We start from the raw sequence: 21256 nt of genomic DNA, 5'->3' as shown, positions 1-21256 counted from the left end.
TATGAACGCCGACCAGGTTGGCATTGGTGTGGGAGAGATGAATGCCAGACACCTTGCTTCAAATAAGTTGATGAGTTTTGGATGGTCATTGAAGAATGAACTTGCCCCAGCTTACCCTTGGAAGCGGAAGGATGGCTTGAGCTGTCTACTGCAAACTAAAAATGTCAAAGATGGGTTAAGAAATGTCCACCTTCTACAGATGATGTTCCTGCAGATTAATATTATGTAACTTCCCCCTCCCCTGTACTGATGCTAGACAATGACAACAATGTCACTGATACATGTTGGGCCCAAGTGGTAATGCTACACACACACACACACACATCAGGGAACAAGGATTAGAGCATTCAACCACGGAGGGACTCGAACCCTCAAACCTTCTGATCCGAAGTCAGACGCCTTGTCCATTAGGCCACGTGGTCGGGCAGAAGCAACTTTTGTTAAAGTTTCGAAGTGACATCGTTTAGCTACTAAGAGGTAGAGAGCTAATCTTTGCCTAAATGACAGCATGTAGCTATCTACTTAGTTTCTGTGGAGGGTTAGCTGACATGTCAGCATTGGTGGTTCAGTGGTAGAATTCTCGCCTGCCACGCGGGAGACCTGGGTCCGATTCCCGGCCAATGCAGCAACTACACACTCTTGTTTGGAATAAGCCTCTGCAGGACCTCGGTATATCGGGAAACCGTTACTTCTGTTGTTCACAATGAAAATGATCCCCTCCTTTCACGCATGACCTGCAATTGCACTTCATGCGATTTTGGCGGAGTAAGCATCAGACATGTGAGCATTGGTGGTTCAGTGGTAGAATTCTCGCCTGCCACGCGGGAGGCCCGGGTCCGATTCCCGGCCAATGCAGCAACCCTATATTGCTGTTTGGAATCAGCCTCTGCAGAACCTGGTTATATCTGTGTGAAGGTCAACCGTTCACTTCTAGTCTTCACAACGAAAATTAACCCTGCCTTTCATGCATGACCTCCAAGTTGACTTTATGCCTCGTTGGCGCAGTAGGCAGTGCGTCAGTCTCATAATCTGAAGGTCTTGAGTTCAACCCTCACACGGGGCAGGAGTTTGTTTTTTGTCACTGCCGGCAACTATCTGCATTCGGACACAACTGTTTGGCAGGGTGGTCTCATCCTGTGCGCCTGCTTTGCTCCTCGCTAGGATCCTGTGCCGCTGCTGTAGAAACTGTAATAGCGAAAGTGAAAACTGCACGGCTGTCAGACGAGCATTGTTGGTTCTGCAGTAGACTTCACGCTTGCCACGCACGTGACCCTGTTCCATGTCCTGGCCAATGCAGAAGGATTTTACTGCCATTCCCATACATTTATGGTTTTGTTTGGAATCGTGTACAGTGAAATACTAGTGTATACCAGCAAAGATGCTATCGGGTTGCATGGGTTGTCTCCTCTCACCCACGAGTTGACCACGGCAAGCAGACTGACGGATGGTAATTTGTGATTGCAGTACACACGTCTCTTTCGGGCATCGGTGGTTCCGTGGTGGAGCCTTTGCTTCCCACGCGGGAGACCAGGGTCCCATTCCCGGCCAATGCAAAAACCATATTGTTGTTTGTCACCGGCCTCTGCACAATTTGGGTATATCTGTGTGAAGGACAACCGTTCGCTTCATTCCCTCTGAATGAAGAAGCCCTGACAAAGCATCGTTCTCATAGTATTTCCCTAAACAAAAGTTCATAGTTGCCTTCTGTGTCACAATATTAGCTTCAATGCTGGACAGACGTAGGTCGGAAGGAGGACTGAGAGTTGATTGCACAAGGTCTATCTCCAATTTTTTTCTTCCGCACAACACATATGATGAAATCAGAAATGTTGTTGGCCACGTGCTGCAGATAGGGCACTGAGTAAGCACAACAACTGGCCAGTATGGGGATTGAACCCATGACCTTGGCGTTATTAGCACCACGCTCTAACCATCTGAGCTAACCGGCCTTGACTTTTGGAAATAAATAAACCCTTTTCCAGAATTAAACAGGGAGCGAGCGTGACAAATTAGGCTATTCTTGGACGGTCCGTCATGTATGAACGCCGACCAGGTTGGCATTGGTGTGGGAGAGATGAATGCCAGACACCTTGCTTCAAATAAGTTGATGAGTTTTGGATGGTCATTGAAGAATGAACTTGCCCCAGCTTACCCTTGGAAGCGGAAGGATGGCTTGAGCTGTCTACTGCAAACTAAAAATGTCAAAGATGGGTTAAGAAATGTCCACCTTCTACAGATGATGTTCCTGCAGATTAATATTATGTAACTTCCCCCTCCCCTGTACTGATGCTAGACAATGACAACAATGTCACTGATACATGTTGGGCCCAAGTGGTAATGCTACACACACACACAAACACATCAGGGAACAAGGATTAGAGCATTCAACCACGGAGGGACTCGAACCCTCAAATCTTCTGATCCGAAGTCAGACGCCTTGTCCATTAGGCCACGTGGTCGGGCAGAAGCAACTTTTGTTAAAGTTTCGAAGTGACATCGTTTAGCTGCTAAGAGGTAGAGAGCTAATCTTTGCCTAAATGACAGCATGTAGCTATCTACTTAGTTTCTGTGGAGGGTTAGCTGACATGTCAGCATTGGTGGTTCAGTGGTAGAATTCTCGCCTGCCACGCGGGAGACCCGGGTCCGATTCCCGGCCAATGCAGCAACTACACGCTCTTGTTTGGAATAAGCCTCTGCAGGACCTCGGTATATCGGGAAACCGTTACTTCTGTTGTTCACAATGAAAATGATCCCCTCCTTTCACGCATGACCTGCAATTGCACTTCATGCGATTTTGGCGGAGTAAGCATCAGACATGTGAGCATTGGTGGTTCAGTGGTAGAATTCTCGTATGCCACGCGGGAGGCCCGGGTCCGATTCCCGGCCAATGCAGCAACCCTATATTGCTGTTTGGAATCAGCCTCTGCAGAACCTGGTTATATCTGTGTGAAGGTCAACCGTTCACTTCTAGTCTTCACAACGAAAATTAACCCTGCCTTTCATGCATGACCTCCAAGTTGACTTTATGCCTCGTTGGCCCAGTAGGCAGCGCGTCAGTCTCATAATCTGAAGGTCGTGAGTTCAACCCTCACACGGGGCAGGAGTTTGTTTTTTGTCACTGCCGGCAACTATCTGCATTCGGACACAACTGTTTGGCAGGGTGGTCTCATCCTGTGCGCCTGCTTTGCTCCTCGCTAGGATCCTGTGCCGCTGCTGTAGAAACTGTAATAGCGAAAGTGAAAACTGCACGGCTGTCAGACGAGCATTGTTGGTTCTGCAGTAGACTTCACGCTTGCCACGCACGTGACCCTGTTCCATGTCCTGGCCAATGCAGAAGGATTTTACTGCCATTCCCATACATTTATGGTTTTGTTTGGAATCGTGTACAGTGAAATACTAGTGTATACCAGCAAAGATGCTATCGGGTTGCATGGGTTGTCTCCTCTCACCCACGAGTTGACCACGGCAAGCAGACTGACGGATGGTAATTTGTGATTGCAGTACACACGTCTCTTTCGGGCATCGGTGGTTCCGTGGTGGAGCCTTTGCTTCCCACGCGGGAGACCAGGGTCCCATTCCCGGCCAATGCAAAAACCATATTGTTGTTTGTCACCGGCCTCTGCACAATTTGGGTATATCTGTGTGAAGGACAACCGTTCGCTTCATTCCCTCTGAATGAAGAAGCCCTGACAAAGCATCGTTCTCATAGTATTTCCCTAAACAAAAGTTCATAGTTGCCTTCTGTGTCACAATATTAGCTTCAATGCTGGACAGACGTAGGTCGGAAGGAGGACTGAGAGTTGATTGCACAAGGTCTATCTCCAATTTTTTTCTTCCGCACAACACATATGATGAAATCAGAAATGTTGTTGGACACGTGCTGCAGATAGGGCACTGAGTAAGCACAACAACTGGCCAGTATGGGGATTGAACCCATGACCTTGGCGTTATTAGCACCACGCTCTAACCATCTGAGCTAACCGGCCTTGACGTTTGGAAATAAATAAACCCTTTTCCAGAATTAAACAGGGAGCGAGCGTGACAAATTAGGCTATTCTTGGACGGTCCGTCATGTATGAACGCCGACCAGGTTGGCATTGGTGTGGGAGAGATGAATGCCAGACACCTTGCTTCAAATAAGTTGATGAGTTTTGGATGGTCATTGAAGAATGAACTTGCCCCAGCTTACCCTTGGAAGCGGAAGGATGGCTTGAGCTGTCTACTGCAAACTAAAAATGTCAAAGATGGGTTAAGAAATGTCCACCTTCTACAGATGATGTTCCTGCAGATTAATATTATGTAACTTCCCCCTCCCCTGTACTGATGCTAGACAATGACAACAATGTCACTGATACATGTTGGGCCCAAGTGGTAATGCTACACACACACACACACACACACACACATCAGGGAACAAGGATTAGAGCATTCAACCACGGAGGGACTCGAACCCTCAAATCTTCTGATCCGAAGTCAGACGCCTTGTCCATTAGGCCACGTGGTCGGGCAGAAGCAACTTTTGTTAAAGTTTAGAAGTGACATCGTTTAGCTACTAAGAGGTAGAGAGCTAATCTTTGCCTAAATGACAGCATGTAGCTATCTACTTAGTTTCTGTGGAGGGTTAGCTGACATGTCAGCATTGGTGGTTCAGTGGTAGAATTCTCGCCTGCCACGCGGGAGACCCGGGTCCGATTCCCGGCCAATGCAGCAACTACACACTCTTGTTTGGAATAAGCCCCTGCAGGACCTCGGTATATCGGGAAACCGGCACTTCTGTTGTTCACAATGAAAATGATCCCCTCCTTTCACGCATGACCTGCAATTGCACTTCATGCGATTTTGGCGGAGTAAGCATCAGACATGTGAGCATTGGTGGTTCAGTGGTAGAATTCTCGCCTGCCACGCGGGAGGCCCGGGTCCGATTCCCGGCCAATGCAGCAACCCTATATTGCTGTTTGGAATCAGCCTCTGCAGAACCTGCTTATATCTGTGTGAAGGTCAACCGTTCACTTCTAGTCTTCACAACGAAAATTAACCCTGCCTTTCATGCATGACCTCCAAGTTGACTTTATGCCTCGTTGGCGCAGTAGGCAGCGCGTCAGTCTCATAATCTGAAGGTCGTGAGTTCAACCCTCACACGGGGCAGGAGTTTGTTTTTTGTCACTGCCGGCAACTATCTGCATTCGGACACAACTGTTTGGCAGGGTGGTCTCATCCTGTGCGCCTGCTTTGCTCCTCGCTAGGATCCTGTGCCGCTGCTGTAGAAACTGTAATAGCGAAAGTGAAAACTGCACGGCTGTCAGACGAGCATTGTTGGTTCTGCAGTAGACTTCACGCTTGCCACGCACGTGACCCTGTTCCATGTCCTGGCCAATGCAGAAGGATTTTACTGCCATTCCCATACATTTATGGTTTTGTTTGGAATCGTGTACAGTGAAATACTAGTGTATACCAGCAAAGATGCTATCGGGTTGCATGGGTTGTCTCCTCTCACCCACGAGTTGACCACGGCAAGCAGACTGACGGATGGTAATTTGTGATTGCAGTACACACGTCTCTTTCGGGCATCGGTGGTTCCGTGGTGGAGCCTTTGCTTCCCACGCGGGAGACCAGGGTCCCATTCCCGGCCAATGCAAAAACCATATTGTTGTTTGTCACCGGCCTCTGCACAATTTGGGTATATCTGTGTGAAGGACAACCGTTCGCTTCATTCCCTCTGAATGAAGAAGCCCTGACAAAGCATCGTTCTCATAGTATTTCCCTAAACAAAAGTTCATAGTTGCCTTCTGTGTCACAATATTAGCTTCAATGCTGGACAGACGTAGGTCGGAAGGAGGACTGAGAGTTGATTGCACAAGGTCTATCTCCAATTTTTTTCTTCCGCACAACACATATGATGAAATCAGAAATGTTGTTGGACACGTGCTGCAGATAGGGCACTGAGTAAGCACAACAACTGGCCAGTATGGGGATTGAACCCATGACCTTGGCGTTATTAGCACCACGCTCTAACCATCTGAGCTAACCGGCCTTGACGTTTGGAAATAAATAAACCCTTTTCCAGAATTAAACAGGGAGCGAGCGTGACAAATTAGGCTATTCTTGGACGGTCCGTCATGTATGAACGCCGACCAGGTTGGCATTGGTGTGGGAGAGATGAATGCCAGACACCTTGCTTCAAATAAGTTGATGAGTTTTGGATGGTCATTGAAGAATGAACTTGCCCCAGCTTACCCTTGGAAGCGGAAGGATGGCTTGAGCTGTCTACTGCAAACTAAAAATGTCAAAGATGGGTTAAGAAATGTCCACCTTCTACAGATGATGTTCCTGCAGATTAATATTATGTAAGTTCCCCCTCCCCTGTACTGATGCTAGACAATGACAACAATGTCACTGATACATGTTGGGCCCAAGTGGTAATGCTACACACACACACACACACATCAGGGAACAAGGATTAGAGCATTCAACCACGGAGGGACTCGAACCCTCAAATCTTCTGATCCGAAGTCAGACGCCTTGTCCATTAGGCCACGTGGTCGGGCAGAAGCAACTTTTGTTAAAGTTTCGAAGTGACATCGTTTAGCTGCTAAGAGGTAGAGAGCTAATCTTTGCCTAAATGACAGCATGTAGCTATCTACTTAGTTTCTGTGGAGGGTTAGCTGACATGTCAGCATTGGTGGTTCAGTGGTAGAATTCTCGCCTGCCACGCGGGAGACCCGGGTCCGATTCCCGGCCAATGCAGCAACTACACACTCTTGTTTGGAATAAGCCTCTGCAGGACCTCGGTATATCGGGAAACCGTTACTTCTGTTGTTCACAATGAAAATGATCCCCTCCTTTCACGCATGACCTGCAATTGCACTTCATGCGATTTTGGCGGAGTAAGCATCAGACATGTGAGCATTGGTGGTTCAGTGGTAGAATTCTCGCCTGCCACGCGGGAGGCCCGGGTCCGATTCCCGGCCAATGCAGCAACCCTATATTGCTGTTTGGAATCAGCCTCTGCAGAACCTGCTTATATCTGTGTGAAGGTCAACCGTTCACTTCTAGTCTTCACAACGAAAATTAACCGTGCCTTTCATGCATGACCTCCAAGTTGACATTATGCCTCGTTGGCGCAGTAGGCAGCGCGTCAGTCTCATAATCTGAAGGTCGTGAGTTCAACCCTCACACGGGGCAGGAGTTTGTTTTTTGTCACTGCCGGCAACTATCTGCATTCGGACACAACTGTTTGGCAGGGTGGTCTCATCCTGTGCGCCTGCTTTGCTCCTCGCTAGGATCCTGTGCCGCTGCTGTAGAAACTGTAATAGCGAAAGTGAAAACTGCACGGCTGTCAGACGAGCATTGTTGGTTCTGCAGTAGACTTCACGCTTGCCACGCACGTGACCCTGTTCCATGTCCTGGCCAATGCAGAAGGATTTTACTGCCATTCCCATACATTTATGGTTTTGTTTGGAATCGTGTACAGTGAAATACTAGTGTATACCAGCAAAGATGCTATCGGGTTGCATGGGTTGTCTCCTCTCACCCACGAGTTGACCACGGCCAGCAGACTGACGGATGGTAATTTGTGATTGCAGTACACACGTCTCTTTCGGGCATCGGTGGTTCCGTGGTGGAGCCTTTGCTTCCCACGCGGGAGACCAGGGTCCCATTCCCGGCCAATGCAAAAACCATATTGTTGTTTGTCACCGGCCTCTGCACAATTTGGGTATAAATGTGTGAAGGACAACCGTTCGCTTCATTCCCTCTGAATGAAGAAGCCCTGACAAAGCATCGTTCTCATAGTATTTCCCTAAACAAAAGTTCATAGTTGCCTTCTGTGTCACAATATTAGCTTCAATGCTGGACAGACGTAGGTCGGAAGGAGGATTGAGAGTTGATTGCACAAGGTCTATCTCCAATTTTTTTCTTCTGCACAACATATATGATCAAATCAGAAATGTTGTTGGACACGTGCTGCAGATAGGGCACTGAGTAAGCACAACAACTGGCCAGTATGGGGATTGAACCCATGACCTTGGCGTTATTAGCAACACGCTCTAACCATCTGAGCTAACCGGCCTTGACTATTGGAAATAAATAAACCCTTTTCCAGAATTAAACAGGGAGCTAGCGTGACAAATTAGGCTATTCTTGGACGGTCCGTCATGTATGAACGCCGACCAGGTTGGCATTGGTGTGGGAGAGATGAATGCCAGACACCTTGCTTCAAATAAGTTGATGAGTTTTGGATGGTCATTGAAGAATGAACTTGCCCCAGCTTACCCTTGGAAGCGGAAGGATGGCTTGAGCTGTCTACTGCAAACTAAAAATGTCAAAGATGGGTTAAGAAATGTCCACCTTCTACAGATGATGTTCCTGCAGATTAATATTATGTAACTTCCCCCTCCCCTGTACTGATGCTAGACAATGACAACAATGTCACTGATACATGTTGGGCCCAAGTGGTAATGCTACACACACACACACACACACACACACATCAGGGAACAAGGATTAGAGCATTCAACCACGGAGGGACTCGAACCCTCAAATCTTCTGATCCGAAGTCAGACGCCTTGTCCATTAGGCCACGTGGTCGGGCAGAAGCAACTTTTGTTAAAGTTTAGAAGTGACATCGTTTAGCTACTAAGAGGTAGAGAGCTAATCTTTGCCTAAATGACAGCATGTAGCTATCTACTTAGTTTCTGTGGAGGGTTAGCTGACATGTCAGCATTGGTGGTTCAGTGGTAGAATTCTCGCCTGCCACGCGGGAGACCCGGGTCCGATTCCCGGCCAATGCAGCAACTACACACTCTTGTTTGGAATAAGCCCCTGCAGGACCTCGGTATATCGGGAAACCGGCACTTCTGTTGTTCACAATGAAAATGATCCCCTCCTTTCACGCATGACCTGCAATTGCACTTCATGCGATTTTGGCGGAGTAAGCATCAGACATGTGAGCATTGGTGGTTCAGTGGTAGAATTCTCGCCTGCCACGCGGGAGGCCCGGGTCCGATTCCCGGCCAATGCAGCAACCCTATATTGCTGTTTGGAATCAGCCTCTGCAGAACCTGCTTATATCTGTGTGAAGGTCAACCGTTCACTTCTAGTCTTCACAACGAAAATTAACCCTGCCTTTCATGCATGACCTCCAAGTTGACTTTATGCCTCGTTGGCGCAGTAGGCAGCGCGTCAGTCTCATAATCTGAAGGTCGTGAGTTCAACCCTCACACGGGGCAGGAGTTTGTTTTGTGTCACTGCCGGCAACTATCTGCATTCGGACACAACTGTTTGGCAGGGTGGTCTCATCCTGTGCGCCTGCTTTGCTCCTCGCTAGGATCCTGTGCCGCTGCTGCAGAAACTGTAATAGCGAAAGTGAAAACTGCACGGCTGTCAGACGAGCATTGTTGGTTCTGCAGTAGACTTCACGCTTGCCACGCACGTGACCCTGTTCCATGTCCTGGCCAATGCAGAAGGATTTTACTGCCATTCCCATACATTTATGGTTTTGTTTGGAATCGTGTACAGTGAAATACTAGTGTATACCAGCAAAGATGCTATCGGGTTGCATGGGTTGTCTCCTCTCACCCACGAGTTGACCACGGCAAGCAGACTGACGGATGGTAATTTGTGATTGCAGTACACACGTCTCTTTCGGGCATCGGTGGTTCCGTGGTGGAGCCTTTGCTTCCCACGCGGGAGACCAGGGTCCCATTCCCGGCCAATGCAAAAACCATATTGTTGTTTGTCACCGGCCTCTGCACAATTTGGGTATATCTGTGTGAAGGACAACCGTTCGCTTCATTCCCTCTGAATGAAGAAGCCCTGACAAAGCATCGTTCTCATAGTATTTCCCTAAACAAAAGTTCATAGTTGCCTTCTGTGTCACAATATTAGCTTCAATGCTGGACAGACGTAGGTCGGAAGGAGGACTGAGAGTTGATTGCACAAGGTCTATCTCCAATTTTTTTCTTCTGCACAACACATATGATCAAATCAGAAATGTTGTTGGACACGTGCTGCAGATAGGGCACTGAGTAAGCACAACAACTGGCCAGTATGGGGATTGAACCCATGACCTTGGCGTTATTAGCACCACGCTCTAACCATCTGAGCTAACCGGCCTTGACTATTGGAAATAAATAAACCCTTTTCCAGAATTAAACAGGGAGCGAGCGTGACAAATTAGGCTATTCTTGGACGGTCCGTCATGTATGAACGCCGACCAGGTTGGCATTGGTGTGGGAGAGATGAATGCCAGACACCTTGCTTCAAATAAGTTGATGAGTTTTGGATGGTCATTGAAGAATGAACTTGCCCCAGCTTACCCTTGGAAGCGGAAGGATGGCTTGAGCTGTCTACTGCAAACTAAAAATGTCAAAGATGGGTTAAGAAATGTCCACCTTCTACAGATGATGTTCCTGCAGATTAATATTATGTAACTTCCCCCTCCCCTGTACTGATGCTAGACAATGACAACAATGTCACTGATACATGTTGGGCCCAAGTGGTAATGCTACACACACACACACACATCAGGGAACAAGGATTAGAGCATTCAACCACGGAGGGACTCGAACCCTCAAATCTTCTGATCCGACGTCAGACGACTTGTCCATTAGGCTACGTGGTCGGGCAGAAGCAACTTTTGTTAAAGTTTCGAAGTGACATCGTTTAGCTACTAAGAGGTAGAGAGCTCATCTTTGCCTAAATGACAGCACGTAGCTATCTACTTAGTTTCTGTGGAGGGTTAGCTGACATGTCAGCATTGGTGGTTCAGTGGTAGAATTCTCGCCTGCCACGCGGGAGACCCGGGTCCGATTCCCGGCCAATGCAGCAACTACACACTCTTGTTTGGAATAAGCCTCTGTAGGACCTTGGTATATCGGGAAACCGTTACTTCTGTTGTTCACAATGAAAATGATCCCCTCCTTTCACGCATGACCTGCAATTGCACTTCATGAGATTTTGGCGGAGTAAGCATCAGACATGTGAGCATTGGTGGTTCAGTGGTAGAATTCTCGCCTGCCACGCGGGAGGCCCGGGTCCGATTCCCGGCCAATGCAGCAACCCTATATTGTTGTTTGGAATCAGCCTCTGCAGAACCTGGTTATATCTGTGTGAAGGTCAACCGTTCACTTCTAGTCTTCACAACGAAAATTAACCCTGCCTTTCATGCATGACCTCCAAGTTGACTTTATGCCTCGTTGGCGCAGTAGGCAGCGCGTCAGTCTCATAATCTGAAGGTCGTGAGTTCAACCCTCACACGGGGCAGGAGTTTGTTTTGTGTCACTGCCGGCAACTATCTGCATTCGGACACAACTGTTTGGCAGGGTGGTCTCATCCTGTGCGCCTGCTTTGCTCCTCGCTAGGATCCTGTGCCGCTGCTGCAGAAACTGTAATAGCGAAAGTGAAAACTGCACGGCTGTCAGACGAGCATTGTTGGTTCTGCAGTAGACTTCACGCTTGCCACGCACGTGACCCTGTTCCATGTCCTGGCCAATGCAGAAGGATTTTACTGCCATTCCCATACATTTATGGTTTTGTTTGGAATCGTGTACAGTGAAATACTAGTGTATACCAGCAAAGATGCTATCGGGTTGCATGGGTTGTCTCCTCTCACCCACGAGTTGACCACGGCAAGCAGACTGACGGATGGTAATTTGTGATTGCAGTACACACGTCTCTTTCGGGCATCGGTGGTTCCGTGGTGGAGCCTTTGCTTCCCACGCGGGAGACCAGGGTCCCATTCCCGGCCAATGCAAAAACCATATTGTTGTTTGTCACCGGCCTCTGCACAATTTGGGTATATCTGTGTGAAGGACAACCGTTCGCTTCATTCCCTCTGAATGAAGAAGCCCTGACAAAGCATCGTTCTCATAGTATTTCCCTAAACAAAAGTTCATAGTTGCCTTCTGTGTCACAATATTAGCTTCAATGCTGGACAGACGTAGGTCGGAAGGAGGACTGAGAGTTGATTGCACAAGGTCTATCTCCAATTTTTTTCTTCTGCACAACACATATGATCAAATCAGAAATGTTGTTGGACACGTGCTGCAGATAGGGCACTGAGTAAGCACAACAACTGGCCAGTATGGGGATTGAACCCATGACCTTGGCGTTATTAGCACCACGCTCTAACCATCTGAGCTAACCGGCCTTGACTATTGGAAATAAATAAACCCTTTTCCAGAATTAAACAGGGAGCGAGCGTGACAAATTAGGCTATTCTTGGACGGTCCGTCATGTATGAACGCCGACCAGGTTGGCATTGGTGTGGGAGAGATGAATGCCAGACACCTTGCTTCAAATAAGTTGATGAGTTTTGGATGGTCATTGAAGAATGAACTTGCCCCAGCTTACCCTTGGAAGCGGAAGGATGGCTTGAGCTGTCTACTGCAAACTAAAAATGTCAAAGATGGGTTAAGAAATGTCCACCTTCTACAGATGATGTTCCTGCAGATTAATATTATGTAACTTCCCCCTCCCCTGTACTGATGCTAGACAATGACAACAATGTCACTGATACATGTTGGGCCCAAGTGGTAATGCTACACACACACACACACATCAGGGAACAAGGATTAGAGCATTCAACCACGGAGGGACTCGAACCCTCAAATCTTCTGATCCGACGTCAGACGACTTGTCCATTAGGCTACGTGGTCGGGCAGAAGCAACTTTTGTTAAAGTTTCGAAGTGACATCGTTTAGCTACTAAGAGGTAGAGAGCTCATCTTTGCCTAAATGACAGCATGTAGCTATCTACTTAGTTTCTGTGGAGGGTTAGCTGACATGTCAGCATTGGTGGTTCAGTGGTAGAATTCTCGCCTGCCACGCGGGAGACCCGGGTCCGATTCCCGGCCAATGCAGCAACTACACACTCTTGTTTGGAATAAGCCTCTGTAGGACCTTGGTATATCGGGAAACCGTTACTTCTGTTGTTCACAATGAAAATGATCCCCTCCTTTCACGCATGACCTGCAATTGCACTTCATGAGATTTTGGCGGAGTAAGCATCAGACATGTGAGCATTGGTGGTTCAGTGGTAGAATTCTCGCCTGCCACGCGGGAGGCCCGGGTCCGATTCCCGGCCAATGCAGCAACCCTATATTGTTGTTTGGAATCAGCCTCTGCAGAACCTGGTTATATCTGTGTGAAGGTCAACCGTTCACTTCTAGTCTTCACAACGAAAATTAACCCTGCCTTTCATGCATGACCTCCAAGTTGACTTTATGCCTCGTTGGCGCTACCTCACTCTCGAAAGTCTGCTTTCCCATTTCCATTTCTTGTCCATATGTTGACCAATGAAATCTTCCCCTTCCATTTCTTGTCCATATGTTGACCAATGAAATCTTCCCCCTTCCATTTCTTCTCCATATGTTGACCAATGAAATCCTCCCCTTCCATTTCTTCTCCATATGTTGACCAATGAAATCCTCCCCTTCCATTTCTTCTCCATATGTTGACCGACCAATCACATCGTCCCGTTCCGTCCGTTCCGTCCGTTCCGTAGAAGCAATACTTTGGAGAACTACACGACAAGGTAACTATTTGATTTACATTTCGAGACATGATTTACATTTACAGATGAAATGATATTGTTGAAATGAGTGAGATTGTAAATCGGCCGGCGTAATTCATTCAAAAGTCCGAGTTAAAATGCGATATAGGGGTCAAACTATTTGATTTACATTTCGAGACATGATTTACATTTACAAATGGCCGGCGTTATTCATTCTTAAAGTCCGACGGCCTGTTTAATCGGATATGATTGATTGACTAGCGATTATTTGTTTCGTATGTATGATTTGGAATAGTTAATTGTCATCTACAAACGACTATTACATTATTATAAGGTAATCAATTCAGAACAAATGATTTGGGAATATGATGATAGTAACTTATGATTTCATTGATTGAATGTCAAATGTGTGTCTCAAATAAAAGTGTGTATCTATGAAAGATATTGATATAGCATATGTCTATGACAATGTGTGGTAACTTAGCCATTCTTCCCCTTGTCTTCAGATGTCTACTACAAAGAAGCATCGAGCCATGGGGTCTGAGGAGTGGGTGGCGCGCCTGAAGGCATTTGCCTGTTCTGGCACTTGGCCCTCCGGTGCAGGGAACAGGCCATCTCCCAAACAGGGCAAGTGGCACAACCTCTACCAGAAGGTAACCTTTGCCCCAACAGTCAACCAAAACTCCAAAGTGAACCGATTGTGTCCGTAAGTAAATCATGCATTTTAATTCATTACAGATTGAGAAGTGTCCCATGATGCTGCGTGGGCAGACCTCAATCTTGAGGGTAGCGCAGACATGTTCCTGTGGCTTTCACCCTCGGCAGGTAATATTGAGAGCCTGGTGAAATAAATGCATTTTGTAGGATATACAATACTTACTATGTGGACAAAATCCCATAATGAATAATATGGATTAGTATTAATGCTTCTTTCATGGGTTGATCTTTCTCAGTCTGTGAGTAGTCCTGCAGCATCCAGGCCAGCTACCTCAGCCTCCACTTCAGCTGCCTCAGCCTCCACTTCAGCTGCCTCAGCCTCCACCTCAGCGGCGCCTGTACAGAGCCCTGGGAGGCCTGCATTGACGCTGTCAATGGTGAATATTTCCATCACATTAATTACCATGTCATTCACCTGGTTTACCATGATCAACTCATCTTTGATCTGTGTGTTTACATATCTTTCATGTCATATCATTGTGTGGTATTGGTGTGTATTATGTTCTTTTTAACACCGTTTCATTAAGACTATTGTTGTTTGATTCTCAGTTTGATAAAGCGCGGTTCGGCGGGACTTTGTCTGCGGCAGCCAGGCCTAATGTCAACGTGACCAGGAAGCATGTCGAGGTAATACATGTACCTTTAGCTGTGCCTGATGCCTAAGAATACAGCCATTAAGCCATACACTATCCTTGTTTTGTAAACTGACTTCATCAGGTACGCTTCCCCCTCTCTCACAGCGTCCCCCCAGCCCTGCCACTACCCCAGCTGGGAGAAGCACTCCCTCCGCTACCCCACCTCCAGCGACGCCCCCTTCCAGTCCGAGATACATTAGGCCCGTCTCCCCTTTCTCTCTGCCCCCATCCAGCCCTGTAATGTCCTCTGTGAGGACCGGCTCGTCCCCTCTGGTTAGTGCAACTGTAATAACCTCCATGCTGGTCTTACATACTGTAGCGTGTAGCGGATAGATGTTTTATTGTCGGTTTCGTTTTCTTTATGTAGGTTGCATCAGATAGGAGTCTTGCTCCCCCTGGTCCTGTCCCTGCTCCGCCTGGTCCCGTCCCTGCTCCGCCTGGTCCCGTCCCTGCTCCGCCTGGTCCCGTCCCTGCTCCCCCTGGTCCCCTCCCTGCTCCCCCTGGTCCCGTCCCTACCCCTCCTTGTACTTCTTCATTTCTGGGTCCGGCTCCACAACAGTTCTGGCTACCAGCAGAAATGAAGAAGACCATTCCCCAGCAAGACCAGCGCTGGATTGCATCCACGCTGTGGAGGAACCAGCGGCTGCGCCCAGACCTACAGCTCTGGTATGAGCCACCGGTGCCAGGCCTGATCTACAATCAGGTCCCGTCACCAGATCGTTTTTTTACGCACCGGCTCCTGGTGTGGATGCCCTACCACCTTTGGAAGGTGAGGCTGTCCTGCCCAAAGTGTGGGAAGCAGCTCACCGGGGCCGGCATGCACAAGAGGGCACGGCAGGTCCTGGACGTGGACAGGTACTACCTGATGGTGACGGAGACCCTCAGGTGCAACGCCATCGGTTGCGTCACCAATTACCTGTCCACGAGCCAGACCGTCCTGGACCAGCTGAGCCTGCCTCTCCGTGGGGAGTTCCGCCTCATCCTGACACGCAAGTGAGTTCTAATCAACACATGAAAGCAAATACCCTTTTTTATGTAGCGCAATTCATTCTGCCAGTAATGTAGCAAATAGCAATATTTGCTTTTTACACTCTCCTGCAAAATATTCTATAGAATATCTATATTAGATATACTATATATATATATATATATATATATATAATAAAAAACAACATTTCCATTTTGACGATAAAAAACTCAAATAATTTGATACAAACATACCCCTTGTCCACAAAGGTATGCGTGTGACATCCGCGTCATCAGGATGCTACGGGAGAGGACCCTCGGCAACAGCTCTACCCGCCTAGCCAAACAGCTGCGGGAGAACCACGGCGAGGAGTGGCTGCAGCGTGTGGCCCGCTACCTGGAGGTGTGTGCCGACTTTGTGGACCAGCCAAGTCTCTTCCCTGTGGTCTGTCAGGAGCCCCCCGAGCCTGTGGCTGTCCCGACCAACAGGTGGCTCCTAACCGTGTACGGGAAGGACTTGATGAGCCGTATGGACCACATCAAGGCCAGCATCACCTCTACCTTTGGCGCCATTTTAAAAATGGATTCCACAAAGAAGGTAAAAAGGACATTTACATCAATTTTTGTTGTTATGATTATTAATGAAATGTGTTTTCTTAGAACACCACATCCCAGCATGTGAGCCATTTAACTTATAGTTACAAATGTGTTCATGTTTATTTGATGTGCATTTTTGTGTTTGTAAATGGCTATTCCTAATGTATTTTCGTGTATATATTTTGCTTCTATTTATTCATACTCGAATGCTTTTTTTTATTTTGAAAGCACTCTGAATTTGTTTATTCTGAATAATTCCAGGTGACCAAAAAGCTGGCTGGAGCAGCCAAGGGGACCGCGCTGTGGATGTCCTCCATCAGCAATGAGGTGGGGCAGGTCCTGATCAGCGTGCTGACGGCCCAGGAGGGGCCTGGTTTGGACCGGATGGTGTCGGACCTCATCCGGCGCTACAGCCAGGCGGGCGTAGCTCCCCCTCTGCTCCTCTATGTGGACTGTGGCTGCTGCAGGGAGACGGACGGGGAGACCAAGCTGAAGGCCAGGTTCAGCGGGTGGCCGGACCTCGTCGTCCGGCTGGACATTTGGCACTTTCTTCGGCGGCTCGCGGCTGGATGCACGACCGACGCCCACTCCCTGTACCCCGTCTTCATGGCCAGCCTCTCCGCCTGCCTGTTTGAGTGGGACCCTGCAGATGTGGCCCTTTTGCGCCAGGCCAAGAGGGAGCAGCTTCGGAAGGAGGGTGTGCCCGTCATCTCCGATTCTGTGGTGGACAGCAGAATCACCAAGGCTCAGTTGGCGCAGTACTGCAGGCGGAGGACCCGCGGAGAGGAGGCCACCATCCGCCTCGTTGAGAGCCTGCTGCAGGAGCTGATGGGGGACAGAGGCAGGGACCTGCTTGGTGTTCCACTCCTGGACCGGGTGAGGATGGAGCACATCTGGCGGGTTCAGAAGAGGCACGTCAAGTGCATCCAGGACCTGCCAGGTGTGTCTCTCTACACAGAGACCGGCACCACCACCACCAAGGAGGGCGTCCTCCTGACAAGGTACAGGTGTGCGCGAGGTTCAACGTCCCTGGAGTCCTTTCACTGCCATCTGAACCGGTTTATTCCAGGTGAGTTTTAATTGCATCACCATTATTTAATTACAATGAAGACCATTTACCTTTATTGTTTATATAGATGTTTGCACAATAAAAATAAACCTCTCAATCATGAGTGCATTCTTATCTACTTTCAGGGACCCAGGCCAATGACCTCAACTTCCAGCTGTACCTGCTGGATGGGCTCACCAGGTGGAACCAGGACCGGGCTGCTGCTGCTGTGACTGAGAGTAGATCAGCCCTCCTCAGCTACTCGGGGGACCTGGTGCAGTGTGTCAACACACACGGCTCCAAGGTGTTTGGACGGAAGTATGTCCCCTCCTTCCGCCCCCCCGCCAAGTACACTGGTAAGTTACACTGAATAGGGATTACTTGCAATACTCAACATATGTTGTTTTATTTTGTGTTCTTGTGTTTCACACTTGGACATGAAATGACCACAAGGCATGTGTACGTTGGAAATAAAATGTCTTTAATTCGGCAAGACAGATTAGATCACGTATTTGCATGTTTGCAAATTCTAATATTGCAGTATATATAATATATATACTGTTGCAGGTGATCATGTCATCAAATAATAAATATGTTAACATATTTCATATAAGTCATAACAAGAAAGTACTATGATAAAATAATGACATGAATGTGGGGTGCACATTTTCTATCTATAATCAGACCCAAGATATGGGTTCCACACATCGTCGATATACTTGTTATACTAATTCCATTATTGTTTTCATTCCCAGGAGAGTTGATAGGTGTCGACTACCTCTACAGGCAGACGGGGAACAGCATGCAGGACATGGATCCTGAGTCTGAGGGCACAGAGCAGCTGCTGGAGGACTTGGCCCTGGGCGACGAGGCAGAGGATGAGGGCTTCCAGGAGGACGTCATTGACCCCACAGTGACGAGTCTGGAGGTCATGTCTGCCTTCATCGCCACTGCACCACCTGCCCAATTCTCCTCCAGTGGTTCCTGGTCGTCCTCTCTTCCGCCGCCGCCACCACCACCACCTGCTCAGCCCTCCACCAGTGGTTCCTGGTCCTCTCCTCCACCTCCTTCTCCGCCGCCACCACCACCACCACCACCACCTGCCCAGTCATCTGCTGTCACCGCTCCGGGTGCTGCCCCACAGGTTCCTGTAGAGCAGTCGGTAAGTACATTTTAGAAATAGCAAAACATAACAACATTTATATTTATTTCCTATTTGTCCAGAATCAATGTTATATCGGTGTTCTTTTTCAGGCAGTGGATGTAAACAACATCCCGGGCCTGGACAGGGTGGACCGCCTGGCGGAGTATCTGGTGGGGCTGAGGAACCAGACCAGCCTGGCCCTGAGTAACCAGGACGTCAGCAGCATCGTGGGCATGTGGGAGGACCTGCTGCCCTACGACCAGCAGAAGGTGGTCTTTTCTGCACGGCACCAGGACAGGCTGCTCACTGGGCGATTCAGGTCGCCCAAAAAAAAGGCTGAGTTCACGCCTGGTGTGGAGAGTGTCAGGAGGTGCACCATAGCATCCACTGCATCTCCTGCACAGTGGCCAGACTGCTGCCGTGTCCTAGAGTCCATCTTCGTCAGGCTCTGCAACATCCACAAGTGTCCGTCCAAAAAGGGGAAGACGGACAAGCGCCTGACGAGATGGACTCTGATCCTGCAGGACTACCGCAGGATAAGGCAGCTGATCCTGGCCAATGGGGCCGTGATGACCAGCACCTCCCTGCAGCTGGTGGAGGTCAACCAGACCACCCTCATACAGTGGCACAACAAGAGGGTGGCCAGGCAGGATGTATCATTGTTGTGCCAGGGGGTTGACCTACCTGCCCCCATCCCTGTGGCCACCGAGGCCTTACCAGCGGCTATTGTCCGCCCCGCTATTGCTCCTCAACAGCCTGGTGTTGAGCACAAGTACCATCTTCCAGAGAGCACAGCGGGGCGGGCAAAAACCAAGAAGAGGAAGGCCGCCGCTACAGCCACCGCTACAGCCACCGCTACAGCCACCGCTACAGCCACCGCAGTACCAGCTGTAAGGCCCCGGATGGCCACAGAGAGGCAGCTGTATCCCCGTCCTCCTCAGTTTGGAGCCCCTGCCCCTGTCTGCAGCAGCACCCCTGCCCTCAGCCGTGCCCCTGCTCCGGTTGGCTTTGCCCACCCAGGCCTCACCCAAGCCCCTGCCTTCTTCATGACCCAAGCCCCTGCCTTCTTTGGCACTCCTGCCCTCCCCCAAGCTCAATCCCACCCCAGTGCACCCCCCTTTGTGTTTGCTGTCCCCTCAGCAGTGCCTCCACATGCCCCCCCCCGAAAAAAAAAGACATATAACAGGACTGGGGAAGCAAACAAATGCCGAAAGTGTGGGGAGCCCCGGACTGCATTTACTGGACACAGCCAGTTCAGGGGGACCATTTACTGCCCCTCAATTGAGCAGGTGACAAAGGAGCAGTGGTTGGAGGGAATGCGGAAGAATAAATAAACATATATTTCTTTTTAAGAAAGTCTTTTTCTGTCTTTTTTTCTGCAACTATAACTATTTCTATACAACTTTAGTGGTTTAACAAACAACTATAGGTTAGTTTGGATTTATTTCGGACATGTAAATGCATAATATCAAAGATCAAAAGTCAACTAATGATAATGCATGCAATATAACATGCAAAATACAAAATATTTTATAGATAAGTTGCTAAGGTGAAAGCTGAAGCTAAATTGAGCCGACACATTTCACACGCAGGAAATATGGCACAAGGATAATTATATTTACGCAAGAGATCCTAAATACATCCATAAAACCACCAAAAAGAAAGTATTTTGTTTGCCACTGGTGGGACTTGAACCGGTGACCTTCTGAGCCTCTCCTCCTCTCCTCAAAACTGGTCAGCAAAAGGTTTTTTAATGTTTTTAAATTCATTCTAATGAATAAAAACAACTGAATAGGTGGGAAATTGAAAAGAAGCCTAAATTTCTCTCTTTCCCTTCCCTTTCCCCTTTTTCTCCTTTTTTCCTCTCTTTTTTTCTCCCTTTTCTTCTTCCCCCCTTCTTCCCCCCTTCTTCCCCTTTTTCCTCCTTCTTCCCCCCCCTTAAAAGACTATTGTTCCCCAGCTTTGGCGCAGTAGGCAGCGCGTCAGTCTCATAATCTGAAGGTCGTGAGTTCAACCCTCACACGGGGCAGGAGTTTGTTTTTTGTCACTGCCGGCAACTATCTGCATTCGGACACAACTGTTTGGCAGGGTGGTCTCATCCTGTGCGCCTGCTTTGCTCCTCGCTAGGATCCTGTGCCGCTGCTGCAGAAACTGTAATAGCGAAAGTGAAAACTGCACGGCTGTCAGACGAGCATTGTTGGTTCTGCAGTAGACTTCACGCTTGCCACGCACGTGACCCTGTTCCATGTCCTGGCCAATGCAGAAGGATTTTACTGCCATTCCCATACATTTATGGTTTTGTTTGGAATCGTGTACAGTGAAATACTAGTGTATACCAGCAAAGATGCTATCGGGTTGCATGGGTTGTCTCCTCTCACCCACGAGTTGACCACGGCAAGCAGACTGACGGATGGTAATTTGTGATTGCAGTACACACGTCTCTTTCGGGCATCGGTGGTTCCGTGGTGGAGCCTTTGCTTCCCACGCGGGAGACCAGGGTCCCATTCCCGGCCAATGCAAAAACCATATTGTTGTTTGTCACCGGCCTCTGCACAATTTGGGTATATCTGTGTGAAGGACAACCGTTCGCTTCATTCCCTCTGAATGAAGAAGCCCTGACAAAGCATCGTTCTCATA

General features: G+C 48.5%; 1 protein-coding gene across 1 annotated transcript; it reads left to right on the top strand.

Annotated features, from left to right (window-relative positions):
• The first annotated feature begins 13613 nt into the window (after positions 1-13613).
• On the top strand, positions 13614-20504 carry LOC311015853 (uncharacterized protein). The gene is made up of 11 exons (XM_084013293.1): positions 13614-14165; positions 14251-14337; positions 14466-14606; positions 14779-14856; positions 14970-15137; positions 15232-15857; positions 16101-16428; positions 16689-17496; positions 17622-17831; positions 18231-18637; positions 18730-20504. The coding sequence occupies exons 1-11, from the start codon at positions 14019-14021 to the stop codon at positions 19951-19953; spliced, it is 4224 nt and encodes a 1407-aa protein (XP_083869419.1). The 5' UTR covers positions 13614-14018; the 3' UTR covers positions 19954-20504.
• The last annotated feature ends 752 nt before the right edge of the window (positions 20505-21256 follow it).

This window comes from Eutrigla gurnardus (assembly GCF_963514095.1).
Source record: "Eutrigla gurnardus genome assembly, chromosome: 7".
Taxonomy (NCBI): domain Eukaryota; kingdom Metazoa; phylum Chordata; class Actinopteri; order Perciformes; family Triglidae; genus Eutrigla; species Eutrigla gurnardus.
This window is presented reverse-complemented; position numbering and strand designations above follow the sequence as displayed.